We start from the raw sequence: 18017 nt of genomic DNA, 5'->3' as shown, positions 1-18017 counted from the left end.
CCCCTATCCAGGTGGAAATCAGTAGCCTTCCTCTAGCGCCTGGGTGTTGTAGTTACCTCCCTGCTGAGCTTCTCGGTAAGGTCCTCACAACTGTTGTAGATCTTCTAGATGTTATTTCTTCCTCTCTGTCCCCCAGATGGTATGGATAGGACAAACCCGTATGACTGATGGCCTGAGGCTTTTTACAGGGACCCTAGGGATGCCCCGACCCCCACAAGTTGCCACCGTGTCTCCTAGGTATTAAGGTCGGGCAGCCAACTTGGAATTGACTGTCCTGCCGGTCTCTGGTGCAAGGCTTGGAGACAGTTGCTCCCTCGGTGTTCCGGCCACTGGCTATGCGCCTCAGAAGGAGACAGCCTATTTCAGGGCAGAACTGCTTCTGGTGTTATCTCCTTGTGCTATGACTTCCTTTCTCACCCTCTACAACACAATTCTCTTCGTGTCCTTTCTTAGGATGCTGCCGCACGTGGGGCCGGCGCAGCTCCGTAGCCTTGTAGCTATCTAGGCCTCTGACAGGATCCCACCCCTGTCAGGGACCCTCTGTCTGCAGCTCAGATGTTCCTCCTTTCCCCCTGTCTGCCTGACAGGTGTTGCCTGGGCAAAGCGCAGCCAGCTTCTCTCTAACTTTCTATCCAGCCCACCAGTTTTACCCTTCTGTGAGGAGTGCCCTAGTAGATAGGAGCAAGGCTCCCCCTGGTGGTCTGGAGTGTGAAGTGTGGTGTACGGTTCGTGATACCTGGTAGGAAGATCTCCTTTATTGCCATCAGACGTAATATCACTCCCCCTGGTGGTAGAGTAACATTACTGCAATGACCAGGACTCTGGGGCGCTGCAGATGAGTGGGCCAAAATTTCTCTACTGTAGAGAAGACACATTGCCAGTTATCTCAAACGCTTGATTGAAGTTGTTACTGCTAAGGGCGGCCCAACCAGTTATTAGGGTTAGGGAGCAATTACTTTTTCACACAGTCACAGTAGGTTTGGATTTCTTTTTCCCTTAATAATAAGACCTTAATTTAAAAACTGCATTTTGTGTTTCCTTGTTTTATCTTTGTCTAATATTTAATTTTGTTTGATGATCTGAAACATTTAAGTGTGACAAACATGCAAAAGAATAGGAAATCAGGAAGGGGGCAAATACTTTATCATACAACTGTATATATCCTAATTTGGCTTTTAAACCAGAGACAAAGATAAATATTCTGCATAGGAACCTGCTTAAAGGTACCGTTACACTAAACGACTTACCAATGATCACGACCAGCGATACGACCTGGCCATGATTGTTGGTAAGTCGTTGTGTGGTCGCTGGGGAGCTGTCACACAGACAGCTCTCTCCAGCGACCAACGATCAGGGGAACGACTTCGGCATCGTTGAAACTGTCTTCAACGATGCCGAAGTCCCCCTGCAGCACCCGGGTAACCAGGGTAAACATCGGGTTACTAAGTGCAGGGCCGCGCTTAGTAACCCGATATTTACCCTGGTTACCATTGTAAAAGTTAAAAAAAAACCAGTACATACATTCTGATGTCTGTCACGTCCCCCGCCGGCGTCCACAGGGTTAAAACTGCTTTCGGCAGGAGCGCTGCTAATATGCACGCGCTGCTGCCGAGAGCTTCCCTGCACTGAATGTGTCAGCGCCGGCCGTAAAGCAGAGCACAGCGGTGACGTCACCGCTGTGCTCTGCTTTACGGCCGGCGCTGACACAGTCAACCCTGTGGACGCCGGGGGATGTGACAGACAGAATGTGAGCATGTACTGTTTTTTTTTTAAACTTTTACAATGGTAACCAGGGTAAATAACCTGATATTTACCCTGGTTACAAGTGAACACATCGCTGGATCGGTGTCACACACGCCGATCCAGCGATGACAGCGGGTGATCAGCGACCAAAAAAAGGTCCTGATCATTCCCATCGACCAACGATCTCCCAGCAGGGGCCTGATCGTTGGTCGCTGTCACACATAACGAGATCATTAGCGGGATCGTTGCTTACGTCACCAAAAGTGTGACGTTGCAACTATATCGTTAACGATATCGTTATGTGTGACTCAGCCTTAAGTCTATACTCTTATATGCACTGTGTATCATCCAGAACATAGGGTCTATTTATCTTTGTCTCTAGGATGGTTTAAAGGCCATATTGGGCTATGTATTTTATGCTACTATTGGGTTTATTCACTGCACTTTGGTAGATTTGACACTCAGCTAATGAGTCGACATAATCACCATGCACTTGCACCCTATCCTTAAATTGTTGTATATTATGCACCTTATTTTCGGTTATGTATATATTTTTTGAACAAATCCCTGGGTTAAATGAAGGATTTTGGCATTTCAAAATGTGATGCTATTAAATTTATTTAGCATAGTGTCCATAATGCAGCAAAAAATGATGTTTCGGCCCCAAAAGGCCTTCTTCAGAACAGGGTACTGCTATCAATGTGTATAACTGGAGGTGGGCATTGAAAAGGTAACACAGCAGGGTCCCTGTATAATGGCGCTGGGGAACAGCACTGATGTGCAATGAGGCATTTGTTAGAGATACCCATTTCTGCATATCTTTTCTTCGTTTTCACTTGTTATTATTTATTATTATTTATTATTATAGCGCCATTTTTTCCATGGCGCTTATGTCTCTTTTATATGGTTGGGGTTAATCTTCTACCGTATTTGTTGTGCCCGATTTATTGTCCTTGCTTCTGACATCAGTAAGGTTACAACAGTTCACAGTTGCCGGTTCACACAAAGAGCAGCGCAAGATCTGGAATGATGAGCAGTGATGTCACCGCTCATCATTCCGGCTGCGCATCGCGAGACACAGCAGCTGTGAACTGCGGTAAACTTACTGACGTCACTGCTCATCGCAGCAGCTGGGTTCTCATGGAGCACAGTGTGACAGCCGTCAGTGGGTGCTGCTCCTGTCTATGGAGCTTCGTTCTCTGACCAGGGCTCTATACACTGAACGAAGAAAACTGGATCGTCTTGGGATATCAATTTTTGACTTTTCCTTTGACCTCATGATTATTTTTGATAGATTTTTTTCCATTTCATTTCAAAATTATTCCACTTCGCTTACAATTTTGTTTGTACCCATTGAGAGAATTATAACATCTTTATGCAATAGGATTTATATCATGTATGTAGAAAAATATTTAGAATTGAGAGTCCTCAGTGGTTGATACCTTTTAATGGCTAACTGAAAAGGTGGTAACAAATTGCAAGCTTTCAAGACTACTCAGGTCTCTTCATCAGGCATAGACTAAAAGAAGTTCTGGAGAATCACATTTATGCACAACACATCACAGAAAAATAAAAAAAAATCATAGATAAGAAAGGTGACATGAAGCAGAATTACCATGCGTGATAAACAGTTATGTCCATAAATATTGGACCAGTTCTTAGATAAGGAATGTTTTATTGTACTCTGATTGGGGTCTGGTTCTGTTGTGATGACCCCACATGGTCTGAGGGGCAAAGTCCTTAGTTCCTTAGTTGATGTAAAAAGACATAAATCCATGCGACACATTCATTCCTGCACTAAGAGTGTCAAAGATCATCATCAGCTTATATTCCCAAACTCTTCTGTCTCTTTGAGATTTGAAGTTACCTTTTAATACAAGTAATTTCATGTCCATAATGCTATGATTGGGGAGACAGAAATGTATTGCCACAGGTAGATCCATTCTTTTTTCCATCTCTTATTGTATGGCGATGAGAGTTCATTCTTGTTCTCAGTTTCTGTCCTGTCTCCCCTGTCATGTATTTTAGACAAAAAGAAAAAATGGAGTAAATATCCACCAAAGAGTAAAATCACAAGAGGTTTTTTTTATTCAAATCATACAAATGAGGCACCAGAACAACAAATATAACATAGTCATATCAGGACAAAAGTTCTTAAAAACGAGGACTCAGGTGCAGCAAACCACATGCAGGCAGACAGTGCAGCAGAGTAAAATAGAATCAAACCTAATAAAGTGCAAGTGCTTCAAGTATATTTTACTCTATCATATTAATGGTAAAAGAAGCCATGTGAATTCATCAAAGTGATATGTGCTAACATATAAAATTAAGTACATTATCCCATGGTTTCCACTTTGAATGTGTGTAATCAGTATTTCTTACCCATAGCTGTAATGTCCGCTGCACGTGTATCCCTACGCGAGTTTCGCGTGGGCTTCGTCAGGGGGCTGTGATGTATGTATATTTATGTATATTTTGTAAATAGTTTATTAATTAAATATGATCACATTTTGATTATTTGCAGGTTTTTTTCATATGTTAATCAGCATGACGTCATTTCCTTGGTGTTACCCTATATAAAACCCCATTGTAACTTTGCTCCATTATTGACAAAAGCCTAGGATGGGCTGAAACGTCTCTATTTATTTTGGTTTCTATGCACTGGATTAAATAATCAATTATTTGAGTGCTGGGATCTTTATTCATTAAAAATAGGGGGGACCTCATAACATTTTTTTCATTTTTTTATTAATCAGCTAAATACATGTACAGTAAACTACACACACACGGCACTAATTATGTCTCACGGACATCAATCTATCCTATCTATATCTGTAGATATTATTATTAGTATTGAAAACTAGCTTTAAATTACATATAGAATTACAGTATATTTAAGATGATAAAATGCATTGCATACTAATGTCAGGGATTAAAGTTCGCACTGTAATCACATGACACTCGTCTTACTTTTCTCGATCAACATCGGAACGATTTTATTATACGCTAGTGTGACTCCAGCCTTAAACAAGCTGTGGTATCCTGCACTTGCCAAGCACTATGTCAGCTTCACCCCGGCTCCGACCCATTTGGCGGAGGTCGGAGAAACTGGCGTGAAAATGACAAAAGTCACACAATTTTGATAGAATTCTGAAGGCCAAATTTTTTGACCTTTCAAAGTTTTCATGCCATTATTGTGGTTAAAAGCTTTGATTAATTGGTCCTTTTAATTTGACATACTGGCAGGTGAATACAGGGAGAATTTTTACTAGCCTGTTGATGTCTCCAGCCGTCTTCTTCTGCCCCACTTCATATACGGTAATTTACTTTTTTTTCCCTATGTAGATACCTTCTAATCAACTGGAGCAGAACTGGGATAAGCCAGCCAGGGTTTGTGCTAAACTAGTCACATCTAGTGTTTCAAACTATATAACTATATTTTCCATGAAATTCTATAGCGATTCAGAGTAAACCATACCTGGTTGCAATTTTCTGATTTGCTGGAAAAACTAATAATTTTAATGCAATTATCTGTAATAACCTACAGTTCTATAGTTGCTTTCTCCATGGGACTCCTATAAAAGCTACTCCACTATTAATTGTGAAAACGGTGGCACCATTCTAACTCATTCATTATTTGTATTCACTTTCAATAAATGAGCTAAAGTAAAAAGACCGTCTGTAGGCAAAACCATGTTCTTTGCTGAGATGCTCGAGAAATACTTTTCATAAACATCAAGTCGCAGTCAAAGGTTCACAGTTGTGTAATTTTCTTCAAAAGTAGATCAGGTAACTCATACTTTGTAGATTTATTTAACCTTCTATATTAAATTTTGAAAATAATCAGCAGCTTTCTTTATATAGCTGTCCTCCTACGAGCCACTTTTTACCTGTGAAGTAAGAATACTGCACCTGACTGGGAAATCCATCCTTCACCCGAGCATTAGATGCAGCAGTTGTCCATTCACTTGGTTTTTATTATGCTCACTAATGACATCACTAAATCAGAAGTATAACTAATGCGTTTTAGTACTGATTTATCACCATATTCATTTAATCTATGCTATAAATGAGAGGAGACTGTAACAAGTGAGGAGGCAGGAGAGTGATATATACTTACTGCCAATACTTTGAAAAATGTGGACAAGCAGCAATCAAAAAGTTTAAAGACTAATTGTCATTTTAGTTTTTATTTCATAAATCAATAGTACACATGCAAATTAGAAACTTCAGAGAAATCTGCTTTTTTCAGATTTTTCGATTTATAGAGGACATTTTACCAGTCGGAGCATGTTCAACTGGCCACATCATGGAATAGTGACTGCAGAGCTGAGTAAAAAAATGTTTTTATTTTTTTTATTCTCCTGTCCTTTATTGAGATGTTAGATTGCAAAGTTTAAGTTATATTTTATGTTAATAGTTAAACTGCGTGTTAACAGAAATATTAATCTGGGGGCGTGCACTTCTCCCCCTACATGATGCTGACCAATCGTAAGTCGGCTGCAGCACTCAAGAAAAAAAAAGAACACGCCCTCCTCTCTCATGTAGAGACACATCAGAGCTGAGTTATGTATTATTACAAACCCTTCCAGATCTCATCTCATGGCAGGCAGTGTGGGGGAGAGGGTCAGAGCTGACAGCACTGTGAGGTGAGATCTGGAAGCATTTGTAATGACCTATAACTCAGCCAAAAATATGTCTTATTCAAAGCCCATTTAAAAGTGTTAATGTTACTGGTGTTAGTACAATTTACGATCTTTCTGCTCTATGCAATAAACCAATCAAGCAAACGAGCAATTTCAGTAGCTCAACACAACTAATATAATAAGAGGTTTCTCCAAATTCATCACAAAATGCTATTTTTACTGAATACTGCAGACTCAGAATTATTCAACCCACTACTTGACAAATGTCTTTAGTACTTGGTAGAGAATAATTTGGCTGTTATGATTAGCTGCAAACATGATGTCTAGCCAGACACCAGCCTCTGACATCCTTCCTGAGGAATTTTAGCCCATTCCTCATTGACAGTGGCCTCCGGTTCACTAATATTCTTGAATGTACATTCTACAACTTCCTTTTTCTATTCCCACCAAAGAATTTCTATTAGGTTGAAGTCAGGTGACTGTGACAGCCACTCCAAAATCTTCCAGAACTTTTTCTGAAACCAAGCCTTGATGGACTTAGAGATATGCTGCCAATCATTGTTAATTTGGAATGTCCTGTGACATCCAAGCTTCAGCATCCTCACAGAAGACATGATGTTTTCTCATAGTGTTTACAGATGCTTAACTGAATCCATCTTGCCAGGTTTCAAGTGCCAGAAGACACAAAGCATCCCCAGAGCATCACCGAGCCATGAACATGCTTTACAAGTCAGTGCTCTTTTTCAGTCTATGCTTCATTCTTCCTCCTCCAGACACACCACTCATCCAAAGGCTGAAAAATTGCCAGTTTTGTTTCATTGCTTCACAGCACAGATTCCTCAAACTTCCGTGACCTCCTTATATGGTTACTTGTGATTTTGGGTCAATAGAGGTGTATGTCTTAGAGTTCAGGCATGGAGATCTTTAACATTTAGTATACACCTTCCTGTGCAAACTGGAACCTCATTGCCTGCAGCCTCCAAAATATTGCTGCAGGCTTTTTACAATGACTCAAGGATTTTTGATCACCTGCCAGAAGGTGGTCTCTGGCTATGTATCACTTTTGCAGTAGGTCACAACATTCAAAGTAGGCTGAATAAAAAGAAAAAAGACAACATCGCTTCCTTAAGGTAGTATGTCTCTGACCGATGTGGAATTAACACTTTAATGTAATTTGCTCACCTTTTGGGGTAGTGCTGTGTTTTAGACACAACCCCATATGGGATGTAAACCGAGGTGCAATTCAGTCCCTTCAGAAGTGCATTGTTGGTTAAAAAGGAAAAAGTGCAGCTTGAATACCATGCAGCAGGAGTTGTATTTGGTTCCCAGTATCCACACTGTACTTTTTCCTTTTCATCCTCAGATAACATCCAAAGGGTGCTCTACCAAGTATCACAAACATTTTCATGACAGGGTTTGATTAATTCTGAGCCTGCAGTATTTAACAAAAGTGAGATTTTGTGTTGAATTTGGAGAAGCCAGATGTTATTAGTTGTGTTGAGCTATGTACCGTACTTTGCAAATTATAAGACGCACTGGAAAATAGGAAAAAAATGTTTTATAGAAAAAGTTACATCTTATAATTCATATTAATGGTAGCTTACCTAGGGGGGCGGTGGAGTGGAGTCACAGGAGGCAGGGTTACTGCTTCAAGAGGCCAGCAGCGGCAGGAGTGTGGCAATGCTGCGGTGCCTGGGCACTCATTAGATGTCACCGGTGAGAACTGCTGCCACACCGTGACAAGACCACATATTACCACCAGAGAATGCCAAAGTAATACCATATACTGTACAAGGGAGAATTACCGCGATTACCAGACCAGATATTACCAGCCTATAGCAATCAAATAATTCCACATACATGGAAGAAATAGCGCAACACCACGACTGGACTACATACTTCCACCACATAGGACAGAATAATACCTACATATTACCACCACATATAAATGTAATCCTTAGTAATCATCCGTCAGATCCTATACCCGGTGGTGAAGGGGGCTACAATAGTGACAGAAAAATACCACATACTGTACAAGGGAGAAATACCACCACACTGTGACGAGACCACATACTACCACCACTTAGTGGCCTGATAATGCCACATGCAAGAAACAAATACCACCACACCATGACCAGACCACATATTACAACATAGTGACCAAATATTAAAGGGAACCTGTCACCTGAATTTGGCGCGACCAGTTTTGGGTCATATGGGCGGGGTTTTCGGGTGTTTGATTTACTCTTTCCATACCCGTGGCTTCATGCTGGCCGCAATGTTGGATTGAAGTTCATTCTCTGTCCTCCGGAGTACACGCCTGCGCATTATACACAGGAGCTATGTTTATAATATATACTCCCTGACTGAAGTTATGTCGCTTATCCATGCTATGCAAATAAAAGCTTATAACCTGATGTTAATTTCATCCATTGGTTGTATAAATTATTCTTTTGATAGCTGATGTACAGTAACAAATAGTATTGTGGTACCGTGTTAGCCAGAAAAATCTGCCAAATGATGACAAAAGTATTCTAGAAGTGATACCTTTATTGGTGGTCACATATAATCCCCACATGAGCATCCTAAGGAAAATTGGTGCTGATCTCCAACCCATATTAAACAGAGACCACAAATTGAAAGACATATTCCCAGAACTACCACTTCTCTCCCCTAACTTAAGGAATCTCCTGGTCAGAAGTGTACTCTCATCACCATCTGACTGGCACATTCCCTTGTAACAATAAAAAATGCTAAACTGGTTCCCACATATTTCCAACAAATATAGTCCACGTGCCAAGCACAAATCAGGACTATAAGGTCACGGGTTCCTTTTCATGTACATCCTCAAATGTGGTGTACATGATGCAATGTACGAGGTGCCCTGGAAGTATTTATATTGGGGAAACCATGCAAAACTACAAACTAGGATGAATCTACACAGACACACAATCAGGAATATTTCATTATTATATATTATTATTATATTATATGATATATTATATTATATTTATTATATATTATATATATATAATATATTATTTATTATATATTTATTATATTATATATTATATTATATTATATTATATTATATTATATTATATTATATATTATTATTATATCAATATTTCCCACGCCTGTGGGAAAACATTTCTCTGGACCTGGACACAGTATGACAGATTTAAAAGTCTTAATACTAAAAGGTCATTTTAAGGATGACCGGGAAAGAAAAATTTGGGAATTCAAACTGATGAAGATGTTCAATTCTTTAACATTAGGACTCAATTTAACACCTGGATTTATGAGTCACTACATGGATACAATTCACACCTCCACCAGAGGGATTCCAGATAACTAAGAACATTATTCCCACTGCCTCTCCATTTGTAAGAGAATGCCTAATTTGATTTCCTTGGCTTATCACACCTCCCACCCCCCTAAACAAATGTCCTACTGTAGTATCATTTAAATGTTGTGCTCTTTTCTTATTAATCTATTTGTAATCTTGCCTGAAGAAAGAGCCTTTGTGCTCTGAAAACCTGCAAGCATATTATTTTCTGGTTAGCCAATAAAGGTATCACTCCTAGAATACTTCTGTCATCATTTGGCAGAAAAGTATTCACATTGATTCTTTTGATAGCTGAAATCTCCGAAATGTGGTTTACATTTAGAAAATAAATTGGCATCATTGCAGAAATATTGATCAGTTAATGGATATAGAATGGTCAGATTTTGGCAAGACAAAAGTTTTGTCGCCAACAGAAAGTAATGTGATATTCAAACAAATAATTAACTTAAAATACAAATATATGTTGCATAACATTGGTGAATGACGTTGTGGTGCTATTAGTCATGTTTAATATTTTGTGTGACTTCCATGAGCTTGAAGGACTGCATCCATGCGGTTCAACAATGATTCATACAATTTATTAATGAAGTCATCAGGGATAGCAAAGAATGCAGTCTTACATGCCTCCCAGAGTTCATCTAGATTCTTTGGTTTTGTCTTCCAAGCTTCCTCTTTCATCCTTCCCCAAACATGCTCAATGATGTTCATGTCTGGTGACTGGGCTGGCCAGTCCTTGAGCACCTTGATCTTTTTTGCCTGAAGGAACTTTGTTGTAGAGATGGATGTATGAGATGGAGCACCATCCTGCTGCAGAATTTGCCCCTTTTATAATTTGGCATTTAAGTGGTAGCTAATACTTCTTGATATTTTAGGCTATTGATATTACCTTCCACCTTGCAAATGTTTTGCACACCCCCATACTGAATGTAACCCAGGACCATGATATGATCCTTCCACCACCAAATTTAACTGTTTTCTGGGTGTATTTTGGATCTATACGTGCTCTAGTAGGTCTCCTGCAGTATTTGCGATGGCTGTGGTGTAATTCTACTGAAGATTCATTAGAGAAATCCACCTTCTGACACTTTTCTAGCGTCCATCTGTTTAGCAGGCTGTGGGACTTTGCAAATGCCACACGGTTTTTTATTTGCCTTTTGTTTAGTGCTGGCTTCTGGGCACTGATTTGACCATGGAGGCCATTTTGAGACAAAATTGTATAAACTGTTCTAGTTGACACAGGGACTTGAGGTGACCAGGCCTGTTGGAGCTCTGCTACAGTGGAAGAGGGGCTTGCTTTGGATTTTCTAACCAACAAACGCTCCTCCTGAGCAGTTGTCTTGGGGGGTCTGCTGGACCTGGGCTTGTCAAACACATCTCCAGTCTCTTCAAATCTTTTTTTAATTCTTTGTACTTGATGCTGAGACACATTAAAGGTGCCAGCCACCTCTGCAGTGGATCTGGTCTTCAGCCTCTTGATAATCCAGGCTTTGGTCGCAGGGTGGATTTTTGGCATGTTGTCAGAGCTCAAGTTGCAGTTCAAGTGAAGGTCTGGGGTACTGGGTTTCTTTTTATATACACACACTAAATAATCGATCATTTACTGAGCACAGGTGAGGATGTAAACTAGGATTAGGTGCATTATATGACCAGGCGACAAAACTTTTATATTGCCAAAATCTGACCATTCTGTGTCCATTAACTGATCAATATTTCTGCATTGATGCCAATTTATTTTCTTAACCTAAATCACATTTAAGAGGGTATCAGCTTTCAAAATAATAATGCAATGAGTGAATTTAACGTCAGGTTATAAGCTTTTATCTACATAACATGGATAAGCGACATAACTTCTGTCAGGGAGTGTACAGTGTGCAGTGTAAGCGTACAGGTAATACAGTGACTCACCAATGACAATATACACAGGACCTCTGTATATAACATATAATTTATTGTGTAAGTGTACAGGTAACACATTGACTTATTAGTGACGTCTCTATTTGAAGTCCTTAATCTTCGCTTTTCTTGTCATCTGGCACAGACTGCCATTCCTGCTTCCAGCCAGGACTCATCCCTGCAGAAATTAAAACACAGTTATCAATAGCTGATCTCTTCTAGAGCACATTCCCCACTTACTCCCTGACTTATACATTACGCCAAATGAAGGAAAAAACATAGTGCCGCACTGCACAGGAACAGGACGTTCCCTTTTGTTCCCCTCATTGAAAACTGTATTCTAAAAAGTAAGTTATATTACAGCAGTAATGTTCCCTATTTGGCCCCCACAGTAATTATGTCTGTCCGTTTGCCACCATAAACTAATAATGTAGATTCTTTATTTTGGCCTCCAAACAGTAAGTCCCTTAACCTGACCCCTTTAATTACGATAATAATGTCCCCCATCTTGGGCTCCTATATAACCCCATCTTGGGCCCCCATGTCCCTGTTGTTGGCCCCCAAATCCATTGTGCTGGCCCTCGTGTTCCTTGTGCTTGCCCCATTGCCCCTGGTCCTGGTCCTGCATTAGACCACATTCACAGAAGAAGAAGAAGAAAAAATATTCTTCTCACCTACCTGTGCTCCCGGCACATGGATAACATTGACATTCGTCACACTATTATCACCATTTCTAGGCCATCCTGTATACGGTACACCTCTCTACTAGAAACACCTTCTGTACTGTGGCTTCTTTCATTTTTCACAGACATTAGGGATTTTCTATCTACAGTATTTCTCAATGCTTCTTTTTTTTTCACTTTGAAGTTTGCTGAATATTTGGAGGATAACGCTTACTGTAAATTAAATAGGAACAGAAAATCTTCCTTGATGCAGTGGAGGAGATTGCTAATTGGTATCTCGAAGAGTTCAAGGTAAAATGAAAAAATGTAAAACGCAACCTACCAAAAAGTTATAATTGTAGGAAATTTGTTTTGAGTTAGGCACCCGAGTAGACAATCTGTAGAGATGTAGCACGCTCAGCAAAACTGGAATAGGAGACAATTATGAGAAAAACAATGTCTTATGATTTGACATTTATAATACTCCATTTGGGCTCTTGAGGAAGTTGTAAGCTAGTATGCTGTTAGTATTTCGTGCCAGTGTAATAGGATACACACTGATTAGATGTGAAGAGCAGAAATTGGCTTTGCGCATGATATTTCTCAGTTATGCATTTTGACAAACAATTGTTATAACCATATTAATTAGTCATTTTTTTATGCACTCCTGATTTATTTATTTTTTTTACAAATAAGTCTTGGGTTTACATCCTTGTCATGGTTTTCATTATTAGCGTGAACCATAACCCACAGGACCTAATGATTTCCATTGACTGATAATGAGATGTGGCATGTTTTGCTATATAATTCAGCTCAGCGCCTGCTTTTCTGTTTTTCTTTGCACGTGAGTATTCCTGGTCTACGGAGGCAACTGCATCCTGCACCATTCATTCCAGTAATATTCCATCCCTGTGATAGAATCTGAAATAATATTTTCCTTGTTACACAGAAGCTCCTTTCGGTTCAAATTTGCATCAAGGACTAAGGATCCTTTCGGATTGTTTAGCTACTGTGTATAAGCTCTATGGAGAAAATCCTGGTTGCAAATACAAAAATACAAAAAATCCTTTAAAAAAAAAACAAAAACAAAAAACAATTAGTTGTTCCTCGCCATGGCCTGTGTGAATTCCGTTACAAGGGGACATTATTTTCCTCTTTAAAGTGTCTATTTAGCATATGCGTTTGTTGCATTGGGTATTTCAGTCCTTCATTATACTTAATAAACATCCAATGTGTTTTATTTATTTTGCAATTTGATGGCTGTGTTGATTTGGTCATAGCAGATTCAACCAAATGACTTGTCTTTGTAAATGTCTGGATTGTAACCAATAGATTAATGAATTATAAATATTAATAAATATAAATTTTAGAATTATTCCTCCACAATATATATTTGTTGGTGGTTGTTATACATTTTGTGCTTTTGGCACACTTTTGTTTTTTTTAGCCGTGGTTGAAACTTTTGTGTATAACAAAAGCACTAGACATTAAAAACAAATAGCTACATTCCTGAAGTTTCGAAGTTCTAATGGAGCAATTTGCTTTTTCGTCCTTATTTTTGTAGGCTGGTCCTCCGGAGGCTGAGGATGAGCTGACAGACACAGAAGATAATGAGGAAAAAGATTTAGGCGTCATGGATGATCAGCGCAGTGTAATCCTCCACCTTATCTCACAGCTCAAGCTTGGAATGGATCTTACCAAGGTACGCAGAGAGGATTCTTCTTTATTGTCTCAATGCCTTGGTTCAATTTACTCCGTCAACTAAAACTGAGTAATTAGATTTTAGTATTTTTTTCGTTGTAACAGAATTAACAAACTCTTATATGAAATATAGTCGATTACGGCACATGAGAAGTAGATTTAGCTAACCTGATTTGTTTTCAACTGTTCTGGACAATGACAACTGATAACCCATATCTCTATAGCTCAGGAAGTGTAATACTACCACATATATCTACTATTAAAATACATTAAAAAGGATATTAAGACACAGTATACTGCTTTTATTTATTATCCACTAACAGAAATAGCAAAACGATAGCTTGGAGAGGAATTGTTATGCAGCCTCAATACAATTAGTGACACATTAAGCTAAAATTGTGGTTTGAGAGTTGTTAAAAAAAAACTCATAAAATCTGCAGTTCTCCTTATACGAGTGCCAGCATGTCTCTTGTTTAGCATTAGTCGATATTACATAAGGCAGTATTATTATTCAGGCATAGATTGCTAAGCAAAACAATATTTTAGGAGGCTTTTTTAATTATTTTTTAGCCATATGCCATAGGTAGATATTGTTGTAGTTCCATACTATTCAAATTAAGTCATAGGAAACTGAGAAGGCATTACAGCAGACAATGTTCAGCTGACCGCTATCGCTCCCAACTGTCTATAGACATGGACTCGTTGAAGCGTCTGATTGACGCAAAACGTCCGTCGTCCTCCACTGCACCTGCTCCCCTGCATTCATGTATTACTTGCATTGAATAAAGAAATGATTGTTTTACTGCATCAAGAACTGTAATATTAGTAGACCCATAAAGCTCAGCACAAGATCTGCTGTAACACATTCAGCGATCAGTGATTTGTTTTGGAGTTTACACTGCTAGCACTATATTTACATAAAGAGCTAATTGGGCATTTGGACAAGTTCACAGCATAGGATAGGGATAGCCAAGATTCATGATTAGGACTACTATGGGAGAAATTGATGCTGTGGGCTGGTGAATTTGCAAGATTTTTAACAGCAGCTGGTTAGGATCTGAGAAGTAGTGGAGCAGATAACTGCTGCATAAAAATAAATGGGATAGAGAGAGATGGCTAGGATATTAGGAGTTAACTTCACTCCTGGAATGTAAGTACTGCACACTCTCAGCCATTGTTTTGGCATGTACTATTGAAGGAGCTCCATGGAAATAGTTGTAAGCTATGTAAGAGAAAAGCACTCATTGCATGAGAATAAAAGCAGCTAAAATAAGCACTTTAGTTGCAAACTTGTTTATTTTCATGCTTGCTAACTAATAAACGGTATTATCAAATTATTGAATTGCTTTAAAGTTGGGACTTTGTTTTTACCATAGCTATTGTGATCTCAACAAGTTAAAGATCTTGCTACTGTTACAAAGACAGACCTGAATCTGCCATTGATTCATCTCTTCATTGTTAATCCTGTGGGTTCACATTGGTTTCAATCAAAGATAATGCATAAAGAGTGAAGGTTAGACCAAACCTACAAGTCGATTCCATGGACAATAGTAATGAGTAGCTGAGGCTGAAAAAATGTACTGTAATTTGGAATTGACAGATACTATACCACCATGCCCCACCACTGACCACCATGCCCAACCACTGTGTGTGCCACTGTGCCCAAACACATTTCTAGCCTCAGGGCCACATCATATTTCCAGTGATAATGCTATTACCCCCACTATTCCTTCCCCTGAGCTCGGGTGTATAGAGAAAGGGGTTAATGGCAATGGAACCGCTCCCTCAATGCTGTTCCTATTCATAACAGGAAAGATCTTTGCAAATCAGAAACTGAACAGATTTACTGTGCAATATGTGCAAATATCTGATTTATCTGATCACTGAAGGCCATATTTTACCACCCATGGGTATGATCTGACTGTTCAGTGAGCAGCTAACACAGCGATACAGTTCTACACAAGCTGCTTCCATAACACTGCACCGTCAGGACTTTAGAGTCACATGGAGTTCAGCGTCTCCTGTACACAGGCAGCTGCTTGCATTTGAGTTGTCCAGACATTAAAAAAATCTAAAAAAGCTTCGAATTACTTAAACTGAAAAAAAGAAGTCATGCTCATCTACAAGGTCCTCTGCCAGTCTCTGCACTCCCCTGCTGCTGAGCACATGCCGCCTGTGTTTTTTTTTTTTTTTTTTCACGATGGATTAGTAAAGAGTAAATAAGCTTAAAAATGGTGACCTGATTCATCCCATGCCATGGTGCATACTGTTGAGTATGGTGCCTTAGGCAGTTCCCATGTTGCACCATACTGAGTGGCTGTTGGTCCATGATCGAAACCCATATGGAATTTTCATACTTTTTCATACTTTATCAAAAATGTAAAGGGGTTTGCCCTCTTCTCAGACAACCTCTTTTCAAATGTTATATTTCCTAGTGCAAAATGTTCCAGCGATGTTGGTTTCACGTGGGCACTGCAGCAGTGGACTGGTATGTTCACACTCTCTTCAGGCAAACCTCGGACATCCAAACGAAGAGTGAGAACTGCAGCACATTAGCAGTTGCTGGTTGATTGCAGCCCATTAGTGTTGTTTTGGCTTCCGCCTATTAGCGGCCACTTACTCATGCTGCGTAACATGGGAGCCCTGGGTGACTTGGCGCCAACATTGCTGGAACGTCTCCCATGTGGATAATGAGTGTCTGTTATTCTAAACTGAGGAGTTGAGTTTTTAAGAAGGAGTTGTCCAAGTAGTGGAAAATGACTTTAAATTTAGGTTTGTAGTGCGTATACCGTATGTTTCCTCATAGAACCTTTTTTTGTTCCTTTATTTATTTGCCTGTGTATGTTTTGTGCTACTGTCTTTATAGTGGATGTGTGGTCTAAGACGAAAAGTCCACAGTCACCCTTTGGGGCTGCAGACTGTCAAATCATGATGGTGATTTGCATACTTGTGGTCATGTGCAGACTAGACTCCTGCACTTCCATCAATTCACTTCTATTGAGAGAAGCTGGATGAGACTAGTCGACATGTGCTCGGAAGTATGCAAATCATGTGCATATAGTCAAATGAGTGCCCACCTGTACGGGGAATACAGGCAAATCGTGACCGTGTGGGCATCGCACCCTGCCATGATTTGTCAGTCTCATGGTGACTGCAGAGTTTATCAGACCGGAGAGCACCTTCAAAGATGCACATGGTGGTTGGTTTTAGCTTTTGATACTGCGATGCAAAGCAGGTAAATGGTTACCATGGCAACTGTTGTTCTAGCACCAGACAAACTTTAATTGCTCTGCTTGCAACTTACAAATTGATACACGCTGCAATGTAACCCAACAGGGAAAAGTAATGATTGCGCTTTTAATCCCAGGAAATAATAAATGAAGGGATTCGAGAAAGTTGTTAGCAGATATTGGGAAAATATTGTGGTAATTTAATATTACTTTGGTTTCTCACCACATAATAAGCTGATTAACAACACATTTTAGCATATTCCAATTTGTGCAATATTTCCATTTTCATTTTTAAAGTACCGTATATACTCGAGTATAAGCCGACTCGAGTATAAGCCTAGGGTGGGAAATGCAGCAGCTACCGGTAAATGTCAAAAGTAAAAATAGGTACCAATAAAAGTAAAATTAATTGAGACATCAGTAGGTTAAGTGTTTTTGAATATCCATATTGAATCAGGAGCCCCATATAATGCTCCATAAAGTTTATGATGGCCCCATAGGATGCTCCATATTAAAATATGCCCCATATAATCCTGCATAAAGGTTAATAATGGCCCCATAAGATGCTCCATAGACACATTTGCCCAATATAATGCTGCACAAATGTTGATTATGGCCCCATAAGATGCTCCATACAGACACTTGCCCCATATAGTGCTGCACAAACGTTATGGCCCCATAAGATGCTCCATACAGACACTTGCCCCATTTGCTGTTGCTGTGATAAAAAAAAAAAAATCAGATACTCACCTCTCCGTCGCTCAGGCCCCCGGCCCTTTCAATATTCACCTGA

The 18017-nt window shown here is 39.5% G+C and overlaps 1 protein-coding gene across 2 annotated transcripts in view; it reads left to right on the top strand.

The window, feature by feature from the left end:
• The window catches only part of OSBPL10 (oxysterol binding protein like 10), a 560435-nt gene that overhangs the window by 410282 nt on the left and 132136 nt on the right, over positions 1–18017 (top strand). For both annotated transcript variants that reach the window (XM_077268966.1, XM_077268965.1), the window contains one exon: positions 13858–13995. In XM_077268966.1, the coding sequence (XP_077125081.1) occupies positions 13858–13995 (138 nt within the window). The remainder of the gene's footprint in view (positions 1–13857; positions 13996–18017) is intronic.

This window comes from Ranitomeya variabilis, chromosome 6 (assembly GCF_051348905.1).
Source record: "Ranitomeya variabilis isolate aRanVar5 chromosome 6, aRanVar5.hap1, whole genome shotgun sequence".
Taxonomy (NCBI): Eukaryota; Metazoa; Chordata; class Amphibia; order Anura; family Dendrobatidae; genus Ranitomeya; species Ranitomeya variabilis.
This window is presented reverse-complemented; position numbering and strand designations above follow the sequence as displayed.